Source organism: Buteo buteo, chromosome 23 (assembly GCF_964188355.1).
Source record: "Buteo buteo chromosome 23, bButBut1.hap1.1, whole genome shotgun sequence".
NCBI classification, from domain to species: Eukaryota; Metazoa; Chordata; class Aves; order Accipitriformes; family Accipitridae; genus Buteo; species Buteo buteo.
Window position 1 is genome coordinate 888,615 of NC_134193.1, and position 21,767 is coordinate 910,381.

General features: G+C 50.9%; 2 protein-coding genes and 1 long non-coding RNA gene across 4 annotated transcripts; 1 reads left to right on the top strand and 2 right to left on the bottom strand.

The window, feature by feature from the left end:
* Positions 1–192: 192 nt before the first annotated feature.
* MOV10 (Mov10 RNA helicase) lies at positions 193–7,487 on the bottom strand. Of its 2 annotated transcripts, none has more exons than XM_075054752.1 (22): positions 7,301–7,487; positions 6,096–6,192; positions 5,841–5,980; positions 5,519–5,757; positions 5,199–5,439; positions 4,825–4,947; positions 4,566–4,719; positions 4,333–4,487; positions 4,024–4,200; positions 3,769–3,916; positions 3,515–3,676; positions 3,317–3,420; positions 3,015–3,112; positions 2,804–2,923; positions 2,616–2,718; positions 2,261–2,384; positions 1,988–2,179; positions 1,771–1,845; positions 1,531–1,656; positions 1,267–1,355; positions 990–1,102; positions 193–743 (listed from the first exon to the last, which is right to left on the bottom strand). In XM_075054752.1, exons 1-21 carry the CDS (start codon positions 7,432–7,434, stop codon positions 997–999), a joined length of 2,907 nt encoding a protein of 968 aa, XP_074910853.1. In that variant the 5' UTR covers positions 7,435–7,487; the 3' UTR covers positions 193–743; positions 990–996. The 2 variants fall into 2 exon arrangements, with proteins under 2 accessions (XP_074910853.1, XP_074910852.1); XM_075054751.1 differs by having other exon boundaries at positions 990–1,111.
* Positions 7,488–7,855: 368 nt separating this feature from the next.
* LOC142043861 (uncharacterized) lies at positions 7,856–14,200 on the top strand. The gene is made up of 3 exons (XR_012654137.1): positions 7,856–8,238; positions 9,229–9,401; positions 13,416–14,200. It is a non-coding gene; the product is annotated as an uncharacterized LOC142043861 (long non-coding RNA).
* CAPZA1 (capping actin protein of muscle Z-line subunit alpha 1) lies at positions 9,663–21,751 on the bottom strand. The gene is made up of 10 exons (XM_075055560.1): positions 21,676–21,751; positions 16,767–16,830; positions 16,456–16,507; positions 15,540–15,603; positions 14,100–14,306; positions 13,609–13,688; positions 13,082–13,160; positions 12,513–12,584; positions 11,813–11,875; positions 9,663–11,236 (listed from the first exon to the last, which is right to left on the bottom strand). Exons 1-10 carry the CDS (start codon positions 21,712–21,714, stop codon positions 11,096–11,098), a joined length of 861 nt encoding a protein of 286 aa, XP_074911661.1. The 5' UTR covers positions 21,715–21,751; the 3' UTR covers positions 9,663–11,095.
* Between the last annotated feature and the right edge of the window lie 16 nt (positions 21,752–21,767).

A 21,767-nucleotide genomic window follows, 5' to 3' on the forward strand; every position in this document is an offset into this window, starting at 1 on the left:
ACGTGGGAAGGGCCAGGCAGGAGCTCCCCGGCCATACCCACTCCCTGGTGTGACGGGCTGCAGTCACTGCTGGAGCCATCCCTCCTGGAGCCGGTCGGGGCAGGGCTGCAGCAAGCCTGTCCCTCCTCTGGCAGCCTCAGCTGTGGCGGCAGGGCCCAGGACTCGACGCCAATACCTGTTTTTTCTCTAAATCTTTATTCCAGGAAAACAAAGCGAAGTGTGCCTGCGCAGCTGTGCCGGGTCTCAGGCCAGGCAGGTGCCTGGCGGGGGACCCCAGCCTCCCCGCGCCTGGCCGGGTCCCTGCCTGCTGCCTGCACCCCAGTCACCCACCGCAGCAGCACTGAGCTCCCCCGCGCACGAAGTGATGCTCTTCAGGGGCCAGACTCTCGCTTAAGCCATTCATTGAACGGTGAGACCGGCCGCAGAATTGGCTTTCCATGGACGTGTCAAAAACTATTTAAAATGGAGAGTGGTCCCCGTGCAGCGCTGGCACGGTCCTGCTCTGCGAGGAGAGGTGCCCGCCCCCGGCTGCAGCGTGTTCTGTGAGGGAGCTTTAGGGTGGCAGCAAAGGCCAGCAGGACCCCCTTCCCCGATGGGCTCAGCCCCGTCTCCGCAGGGATGCACGGCACACTGAGCACCCCGGGACCGAGGCAGGGGGAGAGGAGGCGGCTGCTGCGGGCCAGGGGCAGGCTGAGGGGTGCTGGAGCTCCACGGGGCTTCTCCTCCTTTCCCAGGTGGGTTTCCTGCAGAGAAACCCAGTGTCAGAGCTGCCCTCCGACTCAGGAGGGGACAGGCAGCCCCTACGCAAGAGCCCATCGTGAGCCCCGTCACGACTCTTGCCGCAGGAGAAGCCTCCCAGTGCCCCTCGCACCCACGAACCCGCGCCGCGGCTCGGCCCCGGCCGCGCTGCTGCCCCAGGGCGCCGGTGCAGCGTGGGCAGCCGTGCCGCTCCTGCCGGGGCTCCGCCGGCAGCTCCCAGCCCTGCTCACCCGGTTGCTAATTGCCGAGGCGCAGCGCGTGGAGGTCGTCAGCGAGGCCGTCCTCCGCGGGGCTCTCGTCCTCGTAGGGGTATCCCGTGTAGCCGCCCTCCTCCCTGCAGTACCTGAGGAACCTGCGGGCACGGAGCGAGGGGAGTGCGGGCAGGAGGTGGCACTGGCCTCGCTGCCTGCCGTGGCGCGGCACTGTCCGCAGGCAGCAGGGGAGGGCAGGCAGACGCTCACGAGCATCGTCTGCGGAGGGGGCCAGGGGCAGCCGGGCAAGGCTCACCTCTGCCAGTGGTGGTCCTTGCTGAGCACGGCCGGGTTACCCACCACGATCAGCAGAGCCTTGGCCCTGGTGATGGCCACGTTGAGCCTCTGAAAAGAGAACAAGAGCGAGGGCTTCACCTCTCGCCCTCCTCCCCAGCCCCACCTGGATGCAGGCAGCTCTGGTGTGGCACCGAGCACCCGGAGCAGCTCTGCCTGCCTGGGGGGCACCGGAGGGGAGCAGGGGGTGCCGAGGGAGGGGGGCTTGCTCAGGGCAGCACGGTACCTTGGGGTTCTTGAGGAAGCCCAGCTTGAAGGTCTGGTCGAGCTGGAGGTACTCGCTGCAGCTGCGCACGGTGGAGATGAGGATGACGCGCCGCTCCTGGCCCTGGAACTCTTCCACGGAGCCCACCTGGGGCAGGGACAGCAGGCGAGGGGCTAGGGAGGATCCCTGGGCTGGGGCTGGCAGGGCTCCTTCCACCCGTGGCAGGGTGGGCTCCTCTCCCCCCCGCGCCGAGGACTGTACCTTCAGCAGGCTGATGTCCGGCAGCGTCCGCAGGATGGGGTCCAGAGAGGTGATGGCTTTCCGGATCTTCTCCACCTGGGGGGAGGCACACAGCACAGTCCGGCTGCCATGGAGCCGTCCTCACGTGCCAGCCCCAGGGCTGCCCATCCGTCCCAGCGCCCCCCGTCCCCTGGGGAGGTCTCTGCCCGTCCCCTGCCTGCAGAGCCGTGCCACTCACCTGCTTTCTGTAGGGAGAGATGATGCCGACCTCTTTGGGCGAGACACTGGGGCAGCCCCCCTTGCCCCGGCTCTGCAGCAGCTTCTTGAGGTAGTGGACCAGCACCTCGATCTCAGCCGTGTTGAAGAACGAGGGGCTCTTGGCCTCTCTCCGGTCTTCCCCGCAAACCCCGTGGAAGATGATGGGGAAGCCCTGGGGGTGGAAAGCATTGGGCTCTGCTCTGCCTGTGGCTCAGGGCTCCCCCCCCGGCCCCCTCCCTGCTGCCTCCCCTACTTTTTTGGGAAGCTCCTCCCAGGCACAATACAGACTCCGGACATCGAGCTCGTCGCTCTCGCAGGCCTTCAGCTCGCTGTCGTAGAAGAGCTCATTGGGGATCTTGAGGATGGCCTCGTGGGACCTGGCAGAGGCAGGACTGTGCCCAGGGTGGGTGCCACGTGGCCCCAGCACCCTCCCGGGCACTGTGCACCCGGGACAGTGCGTGCGCTCCCTTCTCCCACACCAGACGAGGCACTATGAGGCTCTAGGGAGCCAGAGCCTGGGGTGCATGCACAGATCCTGCACCAAGCCGCGTTGGGCAGAGCAGCCCTATCCCTGCCTGTGCCTGTTCCCGTGCTGGCCCCATCCCCACCTGTAGTTCCAGAGCAGTTTGGTGACAAACTGTGGGTCGTATCCTCCGCTTGACTTCTTGTACAGGGGGTTGTGCAGCATCAGCCTCTCCAGCAGCGAGATGCCTGTGCCCAGTAAGACCCCGTGGCTCCCTGCGAGGCCGCTCGGCCCCCAGGTGCCAGCAGCACTCCCACCCCTCTCCCCGCTCACCCAAGCCGTGCTCGATGGCCAGCGGTGACCTCAGGACAGGGCCCAGCTGCTGGGGGTCTCCTGCCAGCACCAGCTGCCCCCCGTTGGGGTTGGTCTCCTGGTCCATGGCAGTAAGGAGTCCTGGGCAGAAGGAGAGCTCAGTGTGGGATGGGGGGGTCCCCAGGCCACACGGAGATGCTGGTCCCCAAGACGGCAGCTGCGCACCACTCACCCGCGATGGCGACCATGCTCTCCGGCTCTACCGCCTGGCCACACTCGTCGATGAAGACGTGGGAGAAAAACCCTGGGGCGAAGTTGGCTGACACCAGCCTGGGGGAGAGGTGGAGTGGGGCTGCCTCGTCTTCCCTGCTCTGGCTGGCCATCCTTCCTCCCCTCACCATCATCCTCGTCCTCCTGCAGAGGTCGGGTCCCCCCCGCTGCCCGCCCTCCTCCACACCCCCTCACAGCCGGGTTGCAAGGCAGCCCCGGGGTCTACCCGCCGTGGGTGGTGGGGACAACCCCAGGTCCTCTGACCTTCCCGCTGTCACCAGCGTGGTGATGAGGATCCGGTAGCGCCCCAGGTGCTCCTTGCTCAGGTACACGTAGCAGCTCTGCTCATCGTCCCAGTTGCAGCAGGGCTGAAACGCAGGCGTTCGGTGGGATCCTGCTCTCCTCAGGGGCCCCCAGCCCAGACGTGCCGCAGGGTGGCGGGACGGAGGGGCAGGGACCTACCCTGATATCAGCGGGCACCTCCCGGTAGCTTCTGGAGCTGGCAATCAGCCTGTAGACGTAGCGGGGGGGGATGTCCTTGATGAGGCGCTGGCACAGCAGGTCTGCAGCGCTGTTGGAAGGAGCGCAAGCCAAGATCCGGGCGTCCTTGAAGCACGTCCATACCTACGTGGGAGGAGGGGGGCGATGGCACTGAGCCCCCGCTGGCCAGGGTGGGCAGCGGTGCCCAGGGCTTGACCTGGGCATGGGCCGCTCACCTGCTTGATGGCCTCCACCAGGGTGACCGTCTTGCCAGTCCCGGGGGGGCCGAAGATGAGGTATGGGGCTGGCCGGGACATCCCCGTCACGATGTGTGTCACAGCTCTGCACTGCTCCTCGTTCGCCTGCAGCTTGCGGTCAAACCACCTGCGGGAGCAGAGGTTGAGCGTGCCGGGTCCCCATCCCTGCCCGTCCCCATCCATCCCCCCCCATCCCCATCCTTCTCCTCCCATCCCGCAGGCACGGGCACTCACCGGGGCTGGAAGGTGCCTGTGAAGAGGGACTTGTGGCAGGAGGCGGAGGGGAAGAGGAGGCTGGACAAGCCGCGCTGCATGGCCAGGGTTGCAGCCCGGTGCTGGACCTGCAGCGGCAGCCGGCTGAAGGTGAAGGTCACGTCGAACCTCAGGTTGTTCACAAACTTCTTCTGCAGCCTGGGAAGGAGCAGTGTGAGCAGGGCGCAGGGATGCTCCCCCGCACCCTCCCCGGCCCGCGCCCAGCCTTCGGCACGTCCGAGCGGGGCTGCTGGGGCCCTGCCAGCCTGGCTGGGGCTGGATGCCACTCACTTGGAGGAGAAGCCCAGCCTGACCTTCTCCAGCTCCACGCTGTGCACGTAGCCCTTGTACTGGACGAGCGGGGAGCAGTCCCGCTCGCTGCTCAGGTGGGCGAAGAGGTGGTCCCCCTTCAGCACGGACGGGCGGTTCTCGGCCACGCCGGGCACCTGTGCCGAACAGCTGAGTGATGCCGGGCACCCCGGGAAACTCGGCACCCCTCCCACCCCCCGGCTCCCCCTGCGCACATCGAGGACCAGCAGCGTCCCGTCCTGCACCATGGGCACGTCCTGCATGTCGTAGCGCCGGATGTCCACCTCCATCTGGATCTCCTCCAGGTGCAGCAGCAGCTGGAACTTCTGCCGGTAGTTCTCAGCCTGCAAGGGGGCCTCCAGCAGCGACCTGCAGGCAGCAGGGACGTCACCATGCCCTGGGGACACCTCGGCCAAGGGGCAGCGGGTGGGAGGTGCAGGGCCGGTGGTCTTGCCCCCGCCCCTCGGCACTCACCACATGGTAGCCCAGCTGGAGCTGGCACTGGCATTGGGTCCGAGCAGGATCGTGTCCTTGAGGCTCTTCGGGTACTGGTAGGTGCCCAGAGGGATTTCCCTCTCCAGTTCGTTTTTCAGGGAGCTGGGCGGAGGGGACAGCAGTGCCACAGGGACTGCAGGGCTGGGCTCCCCCCTGGGCTGCAACCACCCACGGCCCCGGCAAGCAGGGAGTCCCCAACCCCACCGTCACCAGCCATCGCACCGGGATGAAGCAGTGTCCTGGGGTGCCGGACAGCCGGGTCCCGAGGAGCTGAGCCTTGTCCCAGCTGGAGAACAGGCTGGGGCCCTCCGCTCTGCCTCCGGAGGTTGGCAGCAGGTGACCCCGCCACATACCTGTTAGGGGGGATGCCGTCCTCAGTGATGACAGTGACGGGGCGCTGGAGGCTGGCCTGGTAAGGCTGGAAAGGCGCCGAGGGCCCCAGGTCCTTGGCCAGCTGGCTCTCGGCGACAGCAGCGATGTAGCGCCCGATGCTGAAGGGCTCGTCCGGCTCCTTGGTGAACTCGAAGACCACCACGGCATAGAAGTACCCATTGCAGGTGGTCAGGCACCGCACCTGGATGGGGTACGTGCCGCCTGTGAGGCAAAGAGGCGAGAGCTGGGTCCTGCGTCTCCTCCAGCGGGGCAGGGTGCGGGGCAGGGTGCGGGGCTCTACCTGGGTGCAGCAGCAGGGACTGGCCCTGCGTCGCCCCTTGCTCATCCGTGAAGGAGAGCTCCCGCGACTGCTGGCGCGGCTGGCACCGCCGCAGCGTCACGGCCTCCGCTCCGCGGTTCTGCACCAGGATGGTGACCGTCCGGGGCTCGCCGGCCACCACCGGGAAGCGGATGTGCCCGTTGCCTTTGTCGTGCTCCGAGACGATCTCTATCCCGTGCTTCTCGCGGATGAACTCGGCCCTGCAGGAAGGGAGGGTCAGGCCTTCCCAGCCGGGGTGGGGGATCCCTGGGGCCATGCTGGGGCAGGGTGCTGCCAGTCATACCACTTCTTCGCGCGGCTCTGGGGCGCTTGTGGACCGGAGCTGGGCTGCTGCCCTGGGACAGTTGCGGACGCCGACACCAACGCCTTTGTGTTCGTTCTGGGTCTCCGGTACTGGTCTGCCACCACCACGCGCCTCTTCTCCTGTGAGGAGCAGCCAGCATCAGCGTGGCCCCGGGGTCCTGCTGGGGGGTCCCGCAGAACCAGTCCCAGTGGGAGTGGGAGCTGCTGTGCCGCCCCAGCCCGGGGCCTCCCTCACCTTCTTGAAGTGCACCGACTCCGCGTGCACCTGCGCCCGGTGGGTCACCCTCAGCGCATACAAGATGCAGGAGAAGTTGGGTATTTTTGTATCAGTCCTGCACAGACAAGGGAGAGAGGTTTCTGCGTGGAACGGAGCACGGCTGGGCTGCCGGGGGCACAGGAAGCTAAGAGGAGGTGAGCAGGAAGGGAGGGTGAAGCGAGGCACGGAGGCTGGGGTGAGGGGCACTCTGGTGACTCCCCTCTGTGCCGGGGGAGGGAGGAAGGACTGCAGCTTTTCTCTGGCCCATGCAAACCTTACATCCCTGCAGGCTGCTCCAGCAACTCCATGCTGTGGCACAGTTGTTCCAGCTGTACCATGGCTGTTCCAGCTGTGCCACGGCATCACCGTCTGGCCCCGAGAACCACGCAGTCCCTCTCCCTGCCAGTGCACAAGTGGCAGCAGGGCAGGGACGTGTCCCTGTCCCCAGATACTTGACAGAAGAGGCTGTACAGAGGGGTCAGCCTCCCGCACAGCCCCAGGGGCTGAGCTGGTGCAGACAGAGGCTTCTCCAAGGCATGGCCACTGCAGTCCCAGCAGCGATGCCCCCCCAGGTACCTCCTCCTGCACCCTGCGGCGTGTCCCGCAGCCCGTCGGCAGGCTGAACCCCAGCTTTGCCAATGATTAACAGTGGTGATGTTGCACAAGGGCCAGCGTGACCGGTGTCAGCGGGGTGAGGTGGGGAGCGTGGCAGGCAGCGGGTGTCCGAGGCCGTGCCCAGGCAGCTGCTGGGGTGCAGCCGGGGGGACATCCCAGCAGGGCTGTGGCGAGATGGAGGGGCTTGGAGGCATGAGGGGCTGGTGTCTGGAGAGGCAGCTCTGCCTCTCGCTGCATCCGCAGCCCAGCGGGACACGGGCTGCCCCAGCAACGCTGTTCTGTTTTTGCCGTGCCCGGAGAGAGCGGAGCCCCTGCGTTTGAGTTTAACTGGTCCAGGTGGTCCTTGCTCCTCTGAAAGCACACGCTCCTCCATCCCGCCCAGGAAGGTGATGAAGGAGAGCCCCTGAAGACCCCAAGTGCTCCCCAGTGCAACCCTCACACCCAGCTCCCGGCCGGAGCGGGCTCGACCCCCCAGGTGAAGCCCCAGCAATGCCGGCCAGGGACCGGTGATGCTGCCCGGGGGGGACCGTCCCGGGCGATGCTGCCCGGGTCTGGCCGAGGGCTCTCACCTGCCCCGAAACTCCAGGTTGTAAATGCTCCGCAGCGTGTCCCGCCGGCTCTCCTGCTCCCGGCCCGTGTCCCGCAGGAACTGCACAAACTGATCCCCCCACTGCCTGGCCTCTGCCACGCTGAACCGCGGCATGGCCGAGCCGAGCCGTGCCGAGCCGAGCCGGTGTGCCGTGCCGAGGTGTGCCGAGCCGGGCTGGGCTGGGCTGGACTGAGCCGGGGCTGGTCCCGCGGGGAGAAACGAAAGCGAAAGGGGCCGTGCACCCTGCGGGCCCGCCCGCCCCCCCGGGGCCGGGGCCGGGGCCGGGGGCGGCTCCTGCGCGGCCGCGCTGGCCCCGTCCCCCGCAGCACCGGCCGTGCCCGGGTAGGGGAGAGCCTCGCCGGGGGTCGCGCACCCCACGGAGGGTCCCGGCTGCGGGAATTGCCCCCGGCTGCGTGCGAGGGGCTGGGGCGGGGGCTGGCCCACCCGGGACCCCGAGGGGTGCACAGCCCCCTCGCAGGGCTACCCCAGAAGTGAGGGACACGCACCCGACGCCGGCTGCGGTTGTGGGGCCGCGGGGAGCCGAGCTGTCGGGCGTCCGGGGTCCGGGCTAGTTGCCCCCCTCCCCGGCCCGCAGCCCCGGCAGTAATTGCCCCCGGGGAGGGAGAGCAGAGGCCGCCAGCCCCCAGCCGAGCTGCTGTCCCCAGGCGCATTGCATCGCTGTATCCCATGATGAGGGGCAAGAAGTCCCACAGCTCACATGGCTGCTCTATAAACAGGGCAGCAGCAGCAGTAAGAGCTGGTTTTCACACTTGTGTCTGTCCCTGGTTTTCTGTGTTTTCATCCTCCAGCCTGCCTAGCCAGGATGGTCATCCCTGACCTGCTTCTGTAAAATGGCTCAAGGCCCTGGGACTGCTCATGGTGCTGCTTTTGCCTTGTCTGTAGCCCAAGGATGTTGGGGTAAGTCTGCTGTTTTCCCCGCCGGAGCTCTGGTGGCTTTTCCTCTGACCCAAGCTCTACTAATGACCTGCCACTGTCTGGAGGTGGCTGATGAGACTGTGATGACACGTGTAGGGCCCCTTGCATGTTGCAGGAGGGCTCTGAGGCTTGAAAAATGGGCACGTTGCCTTGGAGAAGTTGCTTGTAAGTCTTTCTGTCATGTATCGCAGGCAGAATCCTGGAGCTTTAAGGTTTGATCCTGCAAACAGAGAGGAAAGCTCTTTCTATGAGGAGCAGCTGGGTCGCCTGGCTGCTGACTGGGCTGGCAGGACTCATCCTGCAGTGCTGGGCTGGGCTGGCTTTGCCTTCCCTGACTCACCCAAGCTGTGGTGCCTGCTTGCTGTGATTCATCTGGGGTCCGGCTTTGACTTTTGCACACTTCAGCAGAGCCAGCCCAGGATATACTTTGTTCCGGAGCTGGCCTCAGTCTCTGCTGAAACCTCTGGTCTCCAGCAGATAACTGCCGATAGCTTTAAGGATTAGAATGCCTCTGGGCATGCATCACCACCGGGCTGGCACTTGCTTAGTGCCCCAGCAGCTGTGAGTCACACCAAGTGTTGCTTTTGCAGGGAAGAAACGGGATCTGGGAGAGGGCTAGGACTGGGATAGCAAAGCCTGCTGTAGAGAAGGGTGGTGGGGGAGAAGGGCCAGGGGGCAGGCAGGGAATGGGTTGGCCTAGAGGATGATTAGCTAAAGATTTGGAGGACAAAGAGATAGAAATGGTCTTAAGGCTGGAACAAGTGGCGGTGAACTACTTGCAGTGTAATTCACCCAGAGTGGGGAAGACTAGCCTTGAGGCAGATAAAAGCTCTGTTGTGTGCACAGCCTTATCTTGGGCCGCCGCTTCAGCTTCACATTCTTGGAATTGCTGTAGTGCTTGTCTGGATGGGACCACAGCCACAGACCACAGCACCTTAGGTGCTCGTCCACACAACCTTTCATCTCCTCTAGGCGCTGTGGGCAGGGAGGAAACCCTTTCTACAAACACCCGCTGGCAGAAGCGCTGTCCTTGAGCAGCTCTTTGCACAGCAGCGTGCAGATCCTCCAGAAGAGAGTCCTGCTTTGTCCAGTGCACCCGGCGTTGGATGCATCCAGCCGTGCTTCACAAGCCGAGTAGAAGCGAGGTAGGTATTACTGTAAGACACAGATGTGAGTGGAATAACATTGTTTGCCATTTTCCGTGGGGTGAAGTGCTTCATTAGAGCTGCGTGACTGTTTTTAACTTGCAAGTTCCTAGACCTCCAGTTCTCTGGTCTGCGTAGCAGGGTGGGAGCATCACCTGTGGGTTTGCAAGCAATACCACCCCTGCTTTCAGACTGTTACCGGTAGATCTGCCTTCATCAGGAGCTAACAGAAGCGAGACCACGAAAAGAACAGACACAAATGGCTTTAAAACAAAGACCGGTGTATTTCTACTAGACTATTTGATACAGAGGATGCCTGTAGGATGAATGGTCAGTCTCAACAGCAAATACAAATATATTTTATTTAGACAAAACTTCTCACAAAGGATAGACATGCTTATTTTGTGGTATTACTGTGCAAAACCTGAAGTGTAACGCACAATGCACAGGCAGTCCCATCCCTATCTTCCCAACCCCTTTCTTTGTATATTTAAAAATAGGAAGACACTAGCCGGTTTAAAAACCAGAACCTGCTAGAAGGCCCAGTGATAACCAAGTGCAAACAAAGCAAAGTGAGTTCACCAAAGGGGTTTCATTTTGCAGTGAATCCACATTCTGAGTTCTGACTGAGAAAGAAAGGCATATGCATGCCTCTTCAACCTCCTCTTAAGAGAAGCTGGTAGGATTGCTATTTTTGATTTTACAGGAAAAAAAAAAAGTAACATAGAGCAAGCATTTAGAGAGCAATGAAGAGATTAATTCCAAAATCCCTTTTAAGTATGACAAGAAACTGGCCACAATTGAGACAAAATGGAAAGGTTTTTTTCTCTCACTTTGGTGCAAGTTTATTTATTTTGTACACTATCCATCCATACACCTGTGATACAAATTCTATGAACCTGCCACAAAGCATTAAAGCACAACATACCTATTATTCTGTAGACATTTGCATTTTTAATCACCATCCAGCCTACATGGATCAGCAGTGATTCAACACAGGAACTTTGTAGTTCTGTAAAAATGCAGATGTCCGATAACCGTACATACATGAGGCAGGGGATAGCAAAAATGTTCATTTTTAGGTAACATGGCTCAAATCTTCAGATTAAAAAAAAAAAAATTGCGTCCCTGGAAGAGCTGGCTGTGTAGGGATTTCTGTAAAGGATCTTGTAAACTCATTTTGTATAGTAAAATCTAAGCCTGCAGGCTTTTTGCTTTGTGGAGGTCAGTAATAAGGATACATAAGGACTTACTGTCTTTTGCATTTATTACATCTTGCAGCATAGCGCCTTGAGCTGTTGGCAGATTTGACAAACTTACTGGAGTACCTGCAGTGCTGTATACGGGTGAAGGGAATGCTCTGCACCCTCAGCTGTATTTATAATAGGGCTTTTCCAGCTAGGAAGTTTTCCAACCAGTACAATCAGTGATTGAAAACAGCTATACTTCTGAACCATGAATGTGGCTTAATTAAAACGATCTATCAGTAAATGCAGTCACAACAGGAAGTTTATGTGGCAGGAAACACAAAACACAAAGACAACACTATTTGTTCCACAGTTCTCTCTGAGGCTAGAAAACCTGTTAACTTCGAAAGCCCTAGAAAAATGCTGCACTGGTTTAGAAACCATCTACTTGGCATAGGACCACATTTGTTTTTTGCACACAAACATTTCATAAATCTTATTTCCGCATTAAGCATTCTGCATTTCTTTGCCAATCTTGTAGCTGAGGATTTTGTTCCAGTCGATCTTGGTGCGGGTGACAGGTAGCTGCCGGCGTAAGGCTTTGAAAGTGGTGTCTGACATAGTCTGGTAGTTTTCACTGATTGCTGTCTGCAACGGCAAGTAGATTCAGTTATGGCAGCAATAAGATATTCTGAGAAAGCATACTTGGTGTTAAAGCCACAAAACCCCTTCTACAAGGTGAAGGCACACTATTGACTAAGTTAATAATGCAGTCACCAGTGTGTGTGCAAGTCAAAGGGTTTTTATTAAACTCCCCTGTGAATGTAGCAGTGTCTCCTTAGAGGTGTTTCACTGACTTATGTGTATCGAGTCTTGCACACAGGCTGGGACAATGTAAAAAGCTGTTGCACAAATTTCCTCTTCAGTATTTTTGACTGTCACAGAGGAAAATACTTAAGACTCACCCACTCCCCTTCCATGCTTGTTCCAGGCATCATTTGTAACCCTTTAAAATAACTATACAGCAAACCTGATTATTAATTACAAATAGCTTTACAACTATGTTCTTTAAACAAATACTACTACCCTTTTCTAAGTAATTCTTACAGTCAATACCAGATTCAGCCAGAAACAGATTTAGGGCTCAATTTTCCATGTTTCCATTAACTGTAAATGGAGACTGATATGATTCCATCCTATTTATTTAACCACCGCTGATCTTACCTGGTACTCGTTTTCTGCATTTTCTATTATCTTAATAAATTCCTTAGCTGTCTGGACATCACTCTACAAAGGGGAAAAATAAATTTTTGTATGTTTAATGGCAATTTACAAAAGCTACACAATAGATTTCTTCTCAAATGATAGGCTGAGTATAGATGAAGTGGGTAACATCAGCAGCTTCCGCCTCATGTTTGTAGCTGGGTTCCTTTCACTCACTACGGATGTGTCTCAGTGAGGCTCAAGACAGAGGTATGTATTGGCTAGAGCTTGCGCTCCACACTGAAACAGGACTGCACCCTAGTGAGCAAAAGGGAAGTAGACCTTCATGGTATAGATTAGGGATTTTGTGACTGTTGCTCCCTCTACTGTACTACAGGACTTCTTGTTTTGCCTTAGTACACTGCTCTTACTGTTCGTTTCCCTTGCATATAGAAAGAAAAGCATATTCTGCCCCCTTTTTAACAGAAATTTGTAAGATAAGCCTTCCAAGAGAGACTACTTCCTAACACGGTCTAACTTCAAGCAGTTGAGAATCTGGGTTTCCCATGTGACTCTTAACACTATAACTACACTGACTAGTCACCCTAAAATTATATTACTTTAAAGTCAAGAGAATGTAGTCATAGAAGTATATGCTTCATGAGATGCTTAAAAACTAAATTAATTGCTTTATCATAAAAAAATCTTTTACCATACTTACTGAAACCTGTATGGAGTCCTGGATATCTTTATGACTAACCAGCTGAACATTGCCATCTTCATAATAATGAACCTGAACAAAGAGATAAAATGCAGGTTATCATTAACACTCATTTTATAATCCCTAGAGCCCCCAAATGCTACCAGAATGGCACAACAGCATTGTTGTGCCAGTCTTCTCTGCTTACGTGGAGACTAAAAGCAGGATGGACTTTCTAAAAGGTTTCATTCTTTGTCAAGACTGTTCAAGATTATGTTAATGCAGTAAACGCCTAGAGTTGAAATAAGAGCAATTATAAAAGAATTCATGGTATAGGTTTTAGCCCTATAAAGTGAAGCAGACTTGGAGGCATATAGGGTAATGCTATGTAATAAACCACAGGCCAGACTGTAGACTATGTCTGAAACACTAGTTTTAAGAATTAATTTCTTGAATTGTATAGTTTAATAGCATCTTGACTTGAAAAGGCCATCTTGGCTGTATTTCAGCAGCTCATTCTGAGTTGAATGCATTCATGTAAGAGAAGCACAATGCAGCTCCTCCTGTTATTGCCAGAAAAAGTAACTCACCTGTATCTTGAGCACTGCAGCCACTTGAGCTGTTGGTGGTGTGATGGTAAACTTCCATTCTGATCTCCAACGACCGTTCCTAAAAACAATCCAAGCATGAAAACTTATTTCCAAAAAGCTCTAACAACAAAAAGAACCAAATTAGCAAGAGCAAGTTGTTTCTGCAGTCACCTTATGACCAATATTACAGTGCTTTATGTGGCACTGAATTAAATTTCTGAAGCACAGCTGAACACAACGCAGCTTCAGTACAGAGTAGCTCCAGTGTACTTGTGCTTTGAAATATGTAAGGGGGTATCTATCTAACTCTGCTAATGCCTTTCTCTCTGGACAGGTCACTGAGCCACACTGAAGCCTCTAGGGAAGTGCCAAGGGCGCTGCACGGAAAACAGACTACAGAATGAGAAACAGAACTTCTTGGGAAGCTCAAGACTACTTGCTCTTCAGACTGTGTCAGAAGACATAGAGGATGGGTTTGTTTGAGGACTAGTAAAAGAAGAAAATACACTATGTTGAAATAGTCTTACCAGAAGTTTTTGGGCTGGAACTGGTGGCTCTCAATACAGGCAATAATTGTCTGCTGCCCATCTATAGATTTACCATAAACCTGTATTTAGAAAAAGAGTTAAAAAGGCCCAAAAGCTGAGGAAAGCCATTCTTAATTTCTGTTCTTGGCAGCATTGTGGAGGCTTGCTATTGTGGTATCTCACTGGAAACATATACCACTAATTGTCCAACACCTCCACTTGCATGTACGTACAAATAACGCCTCCTTTTTATTAACTGCAGGTGTTAAGGTGCGTGGCAGTCACAACTATGAAAAATAAGGTCTAATACGTCTTTACCACTGTGTGCATACCAAGATATTTGCACCCTCTTTGGAACCTGTTATTCCAAAGTTAGCAAAAATGCTAGTGAGGATGGAGAATTCGAACAGCACTGCCCAGCACAAAGTCCACTCAAGGTACTGACTGACATGGAGCAATGAACTTTCAGTGAAACAAGATGGATACTCAACAGTACAGAAGCCATTGGGGTAATGATCTTTCACATAAGCTCTCAGTGCACTGTCACAGGCATCTCTCCATTGTTTTAAAGCTGATTCTGTGTCCTCAGGCTGGGGGTCACTTGCTTCTTTCCTTAAATGATCAAACTTAAAAGAAAGTTTGTTTCTTGGGTCTAAAAATCTGCCATTGCCCAGATCACCATGTTCTGTGATTAAGACCTGTAAAAGAAGTTGAAATTAAGATACGCTTATACTGCTGTAAATGTGCTGGTTTGCATTTTTTCCTGACTATTGAATAGATATCAATGTTTCAACAGATTCTTTCATTGACCTATAATATCACATAAAGAAACAAGGATTTTTGGTAATAATTTCAACTAGGAGTAGTTGTAGTGAGGCTGTAGGCAAATTCTCTGCTCTTCACAGTAATACTGCACTTAGTCTTCTGTCCCAGAAATGACTGTATTACATTAATGTATATATTTAGCTTAAAGTTGGGTGCCCTTACAATACAAACAAGTGGTTTTGCTTTTGAAGTTATTTTTGCTGTTTCCTTCCCCATTTCTAAAGGAAACAAAGAATTTTACTCTGAAATTTACCATTTATTGTCATGGTCCATGTTGCAATAGCTCTCCTGGTCAAGAAGGGTATAGAGATGTGGGTACTTCCAATATACACAAACTAAAGTACACAGCAAAGCAGCACTGTACCTTCCCTCTCCTTTGTCTTAGTCACCATAATTCTCTGGCTTGCCAAACATTGACTTTGGGGGTTGGTTTTTTTTTTTTTACAGGTTGTACTGTAACTTTCTCTTGTCAAAGCTATTTCTATGGACAGTCCTCTTAAAAATATCTGCCTCCCATGAACATATCTGGGACACCAGAAAAGCTAGGTCAGTACTTGGCTCAGAGAATAGAACAGATGGTCAGGCCAGCTTTCTATCTTCTGCAGGACTTGCTGCTTGTTCTCAAAAAAAAAAAAAATTGTTTTGCTGGCATAGACTGGATAGTATTAGATTGGTATAATCAAAGATACAGTATGTTTTTTAGCCTAGCTGGGAATGGATTAAAAATGCAGAAAATGAACCCCCCCCCCCTATTAAAAATCTACTACTGCTTGTCATTAGGAACTAAGCAGGTGGCAACGTAAGGATTTGGAAGTGAACTTTAATAAACAGTAATCTTTAATCATTCATACTCTAAGCAGAATTCCAGTGACTTCAGCATGGAGCTTTACTTAAGGAATAATGAATTAGAGTTACTAGGTAGTATCAGACAATACTTTAAGAGAACATTTCATCTATGCTTCTTCTATAAGAACAAATGACGTGTGGGGGAAGGAGGAGAGGTGATAAGTTTTGAGTAGAATTCAACTAGTCAACATCTTGATGAAACAACATTTTTATTGGTTTTGCACAGTGTAGTAATACAAACCTCAAGTGTTTTCTCTTACCTGATCATCATACCCTTCTATCTTCACCGGAGTGAACTGATCCATGTTATACTGTGCAAATGCACTGTTAAGAATTAAAAGAACATGAACTTTAGCTGTACATGCACATTTATTCTGACTCAAGAATAAGTATATGGTGTGATTTACGTTACAGAAAATTTCAACTTAATTTGGCAAATAATACACACGAGCACTCTTTAAGGATTTTTTAATACCTTTTATTGACAATAGCTATAAAACCCCAGGTCTAAATAAACCCAGGTTTATTTAGTGATGACCAGGAAAGTACAGAGTTCAAAAGTAGAACGGCAGGCACCCTGGGGGAATATGAGCAAGCCAAGGCAAAACAGGAACACCCCAGCTACAATTCAGACAGCAGTAAGGTAAACAAATGAGTAGTCTAATATTTATAACAATTTTCTTACGTAAAGACCTGCTGACTGACATGTCACCTAGCTTGAAGTAAAATCTTAGCATCAAAAAGCTTGTATGCATAACCTTTAAGCACCTTCTGATGAAACCATGCAAGTAAACAAGGTATTTTGAAAGCTTTTTTTTTTTTTGAGAGCAGTTCTTTTTCTAATCATCAGCTAAGGATTACTTAGTATTTCAGGCTTCACTTGCTTTACAAATCATGCTTCAACAAGACCAGACATTCCTGCTGCTGCAGAGTTAAACCTCTTGGCAGAGTGCCTTCCTGTCAGTTTTATATGGCCTCTACAGCACAAATTCTAATTTAAGGCTTTTAATAAGAATCACCCATGCCTTTCATTATGTATTTTGTTGGGGGGATAAGGAATTACAGAAGATTGCTCTCAATACAACAAATGGCTTGCATGCATCACACAATGATGGGTGTAAGAAAACATACACATCTCTGATGGTAATTTGACTTGTTTGAAGTATCAATACTTACTGTGCTGCTCCTTCCCTGAGAAGATTATCATTGTTAAGCAATAACCGGACATCTGGAGAAGAGAGAATTCAGGTAGGTTATTGCATTTTTTGATCAAATGTTTCTCTTTATGTATTTCATTTTCAACTCTAGAAATGCAAACATTAAAATGGTTAAATCATTTTATTAAGCGTATGTAGTCACAGAATAACAGCATGCTTTTCCCTCACCACTTAAACTTAAAAAACAGTATATTGTGACACAGCCTTAGGCTCGTATACTAGATGAAACATGAAGAAAACACCACCGATCATTTTTCTGTATTTACTTACCATTGAATACTTCATTGAATTCTCCAGGGGGTGCATGAGTGATGAATTTTGCAGCTATACGCACCTACAATGAAGCAGAAAAGTAATTAAACTAAAGACAAAAGATAATTTACTGAGTTCATACATACTGCAACCTACACTGAAGTGATTCACCAACAAAACCAATGCTGATAGTGATAGGAAGTGCTGGATTTAGGGAGAAATCTAAGCATGCATTTTCAAAATAAAAATAGTCTCATAAGACCAGATTCTTTTCAGTGTAACCAAGCAGCATAATTCCAAATGTACTCAGGAAGATGTGCAAACTTCACATGGGCGCCTGTAAAAATGTGAACTGTTCAACTTGCACAGTACTAACCTATTTAAAGAATATGAACGCTGGCTAGCTGCTCTTTTTGGTGACATTCCTAAACAACGTTTTTTCCTGATCCTTGCTAGTAATCAGAAACCTAAATGCCAAGGTATATAAAGAATAAGAAACCACTGTGGTAAAAGTGACACTGGAACTAGATGGTAACTTGCAGTACAACCACGTAGGTAACAAGTGTCTGACATATATTGCAGGACACTGTGATTCCCTGTGATGCAATTTGTTTGATGCTGATGACTGGCTGAAGGAGATGCCATTGCTTCACAGCAAACAGCGTGTGAAGGATGAGAGGTTGATACCTCTAGAAATGGAGCAGTAAACCAATTACATCAACTGCCATGGGAATGCTTCCAGAGTTAATTGTGCCCCATGGACTTTGAAAAGCCACTTGATGTGCTTGGAGTGCAGAAGGTGGTATGGAGATAGAAACTAAAAGCTGGGAACTGACAGAAATGGGGGAGGTGATAGGAAGTGCCAAAATGAACCAGAGACATCAGACGCAGCCTCCAAATGAAGCCATCCAAATTTCAGCAGGTGTTGTTTTTTGTTTTTTTTTTTTTCTTTTTTTTCTTTCTTGATCCTCTAATGCTGCCCACATCACTTCTAACCCTGGGCAATAGACCCACCACCTGTGTCAGTCTGTGGCATGTTACTCCTCTCATCTTGAAGTAGTATATCATTGGAAACTACTGTTGTCCTGCCATGAACTGTCAAGAGTGGTGGAAGAATTCAGGCATGTGGAACTGAGAGCGATACAATAAATAACTGAAAAGGCCAACTGTAAGGAAAATACCTCAATGTCTGCAAACTTTGAAGCTGGAATACAAAACCCCATTCTCTTCTAAAAAGTAATAAAGCTGCATTGTGTTCTGAAATCCAATATACATGTCTTGCATTGTTAGAATTTAGGTGGTCTAGGTACTGATTCTGTTGAAACTAGGAAGTTTATGGTTTTCATAATAAAATATTTTATGTTTTTTACAGGACCAAAGGGAATAGAATTATCTTGGAAGACTTGAAACAGGAAATGTCACAAAATTAAACCTCTCCCTTAGAATAATAAAAATGTCACATTTCTTCCAATAAGTACAGCTAACAAAGCTGTGCAATAAGCCTTTCTTGCTCAACTAGACGTTTATTGAAGATGACTGCAGAACAGTGCTCATTACAACTCTGATTACTTTTTCTGCTTCTCACTTTGAGCCGTAAAACACAGGAGTGTGTATATAGCCAACTGCTTCAGCTAAATTATTGCCAGAGCTGGAAATAACTTGCTTCTCTCAACAGTCTTCCCCGTTTTAATTAGAAATTGTTGTTTGTATTGTTTGTCACATAATGATTTAAAGCAAGTCATGAAAGGAAATAAACACCTTTCCAAACAAAGAGTATATTGCCTTATTCCAACAGTAGTAACAACTCTGCTTAACTAGATTGAGCTTCAGATAAAAATATTGTCTTCCAAATTAGCATCTATTTCAAAAAATATATATACATTCTTTATGCCTGAACCAACTGTGCAATACAAATGAAAAACTAAAAAGTCAGTAATTTGTGTAATTGATACAGTACACAATGTCAAACCATTTTCTCCTAATTTTCTGCTTTTAGATAAGGTTGGTAAGTATACAGCAATCCTAAAAATGCAGCTCTTACTGTTTGAAAATTTTCACTATTTAAAGACCTGTAACTAGGACACATTGCTGCCATAATCTTGTTAGATTTCACTATCAGAAGTCTGGATGGTGATGAAGATAACCTAGCAGTAATTAAGAGGGACACTGCTGCTTTATATCCTCTGTGGACTTTGCCGAGAGCCAGCCCTAAATGGCTGAAAGCCTTCTGAAATGACACCGTGTGCTTTTCTGAGAAAGCGCAAGTGTAAGCACTAGTACAGGCATATCGCTGTGCTAAAGCACTTACAAATATGTACCACTTCATGCCATGGTGCCTCTCAGTGGGAGGATTGCACTAGGATACATCCTGCAAATTAACTCCCCAGATGAACAGATGCCCTTTTATAAGGTGCTTCAACATACGGAAAAATAAAGCCCCTAAAAAGCCATAAAATATAGTATCTTATAAATTTATGCAAAAATGCTGTGGCAGAATTGTACTGTACGTGGAACCCTCATAAAAGGGACCACTGTTTTAATAGATTGACTTTTAGATCAATGGGTTCTCATAAACAGATACTTGTGAAAAAACCAAGTATTACAGGAGGGATTTTTACAGTCTTCCACAAATTCCTCCACTTGGAAGGATGAACAAAATTAAATCAACACAGAAAGGACTCCACATTTCAATCAAGCATTATCACAAAACCAGCCATAAACAAAACAAACACTGCAAGTCAACAGTGTTCATTTTTATAAAGTATCTCTAGTCCTGCCTCTCTTCTGGAGCAATAAAATACAAAGCATCTAAGTCAAACTGTTGAAATCAGGAGCGGAGTGCAGGAAACAGTCTGCAGAGTAATTCTAAACGTCAAGCATTTGAATTGCTGTTGGGTTTTAGAGTTGTTTTGTTTCAAAGTAGTGTCAGCACAGTGGCAGAATGTTCATTTGCAGAAGCATGAAAGTAAGACTTTCTGCAAACTGACCTACTTCCTGGCCATCGTTGCCATTTCAGGTAGCTTTGCAGCACGCTAGCAAAATGAACTTCCTGCTTCTAAAATGGGGAAAGTGTCTGAGAGGGAAGCTGCTCAACCATTAGTTTAAGCTGGCAAAATGGCAGCAGAATGAACTTAAGTAGACAATAGAGTACACTGCAGCAGACCTTAAACTAAAATGAATCCCTTAGCTTACTTAAAATATGTCTATAGAGGATAAAGAAGCGAGGCTTGGAGGGGGGATGAAATGAATTAATTTTGTTGCTCTATTGATTTTTTTTGTTTCTTTGCTTTGTTTTAAAGCACTGGTAAACTCAGACTGAAAAAAAGGCAACATATATAAAAGTTCTAGACCTATCTGAACAGTTACAAAATGGATACTATAGTAAATCTCTGATGCATGTTTCTTTTTCAGATCCTCCCTTAAGATTATCCTTTTCTAACCGTGCTAGGCATGCAGCTACTTTAAATTGAATACAGGTTGCTGGAGCCCAGACATGAAGTAGAATGTAGGCTCTGATTTCAACTGAAATCCTATCTACTCTGCCAAATAAAGTACTTTGGCACATGTAGTTCTGAAAAGCCTCTTCTCGAAGGACAAATCTTCCCCACAAGTGCTTTGAAAGAACTGCAGATTTCAGGTAAATGCAGCAGGAGAAGGAAAAAACCCCACCTAGTGACCCCAGATTCTTGCAACACTGACTCATTCCCAGACTAAACAGCTAGCCTAGATGTAAGCCTACAAACAGGGACCCCAGTTCTACTTCCAGCTCTTGAAGGACTTGCTAGATTACCAAGGGCAATTTACTTCACCTCCTTTGCTCTCAGACCTGTACCACCATAACTGCCAGCATGACCAAGCTTCAGTTTTGTTTTAATTTTCACATCAAATGCAATGACAACTTCAATTTTAGCAGTTCAAACGAAATTTGGCCAAATGACGTCAGATAAATATTTTATACACCATTAGATAGATTTCAGTTATGCACTAAAGACCATATGAATTCTGTTCTGGAATATTTATTTCAAACAATGCTCATGTCATCTAAAATATTAACTAAACGGTGAATTGTACCTTGAAAGCTCTATCTGCTTGTTTCCCAGTCAATGTCACTGTAACAAAGGCAAAACTGGCAGTTTAAGGTAAAACTGAAAGCAGGCTCCAGACTCGTAGGTCCTTGAAGATCTATGAGCCTTAAAGCCCCCTCCAGGACATTAAGAAACAAAGCAAAAACCCACATGTAACGTTTTTATGATGTAAGGAAGAGTAACGGTGGATGTTTTTACCTACCATTTGTAGGTAACTAGTGCTACCTGGCAGAAGAGGCAACCTCTTCATTTGTTAAATGAAACTCAGCGCTGCCTGTAAGACTGTAATTTTCCCACATTCCTATGCAAGAGGAACAATCTGTTCATTTCTCCCTTTCCCAAAATAAATATCGCTCTATTTGCTTCTGCTTAGTCCCTTCCATCCAGTGTAATTTGTAGGCTCTACATCAAAGTTACTGTCAGGAGCTGGGGCAAGCAGAGAACGTGAAGACAGGCTCTAGCAGCGTTTTGGAACTGAGCAGCTTGCACAGCACCTTTTAAAGACACCGATAACTTTGTCGACCTGGGAAAAGAAAGCCGAAGAGCAGAAAACGTATTTTCACGCACAAAGACGCGCCGAGGCACCTCAGCTGCACCCAGGCAATAAGGAAATCGAAATGCAAAGGGTGGCGCTGATAAGTCACTGCTGATCCCCGGCCGGCCGGCCTCTCACCCGGGCAGCGGCCGCCCGGCCGGTCTCGGGGGCCCGCCCGCCCCGGGGCGGCGGGCCCCCGGGTCGGCCCGCCGGCGCACCGGGTGAGCCCCCCCCGCCCGCTGCCCTCCCGCCGGTGCGGCGGGGACAGCGGCGCCGGCCCACCGCAGAGGGGCGGCCCTCTCCCTACCTTCTCCTCATCCGACACCCGATCCTCGAAGTCGGCCATTTTGGCAGCTCTGGGCCCGGCCCGGCCCCGCGCGGAGCATGCCGGGAGCGGCA

What these genes read in the sequence shown, in the direction of transcription:
- MOV10 (XM_075054751.1), bottom strand. Translation starts at nt 7,434, where the DNA reads ATGCCGCGGTTCAGCGTGGCAGAGGCCAGGCAGTGGGGGGATCAGTTT. An exon ending in CAGAGCCGCGCGAAGAAGTG is followed by an intron (nt 5,758 to 5,840) that starts GTATGACTGGCA and finishes CCCTTCCTGCAG; the next exon opens with GGCCGAGTTCATCCGCGAGA. An exon ending in TGGTGGAGGCCATCAAGCAG is followed by an intron (nt 3,677 to 3,768) that starts GTGAGCGGCCCA and finishes CCTCCCACGTAG; the next exon opens with GTATGGACGTGCTTCAAGGA.
- CAPZA1 (XM_075055560.1), bottom strand. Translation starts at nt 21,714, where the DNA reads ATGGCCGACTTCGAGGATCGGGTGTCGGATGAGGAGAAG. An exon ending in CTCAGGGAAGGAGCAGCACA is followed by an intron (nt 15,604 to 16,455) that starts GTAAGTATTGAT and finishes AATTCTTAACAG; the next exon opens with TGCATTTGCACAGTATAACA. An exon ending in ACCCCAATGGCTTCTGTACT is followed by an intron (nt 13,689 to 14,099) that starts GTTGAGTATCCA and finishes TTCTAAATACAG; the next exon opens with GTTTATGGTAAATCTATAGA.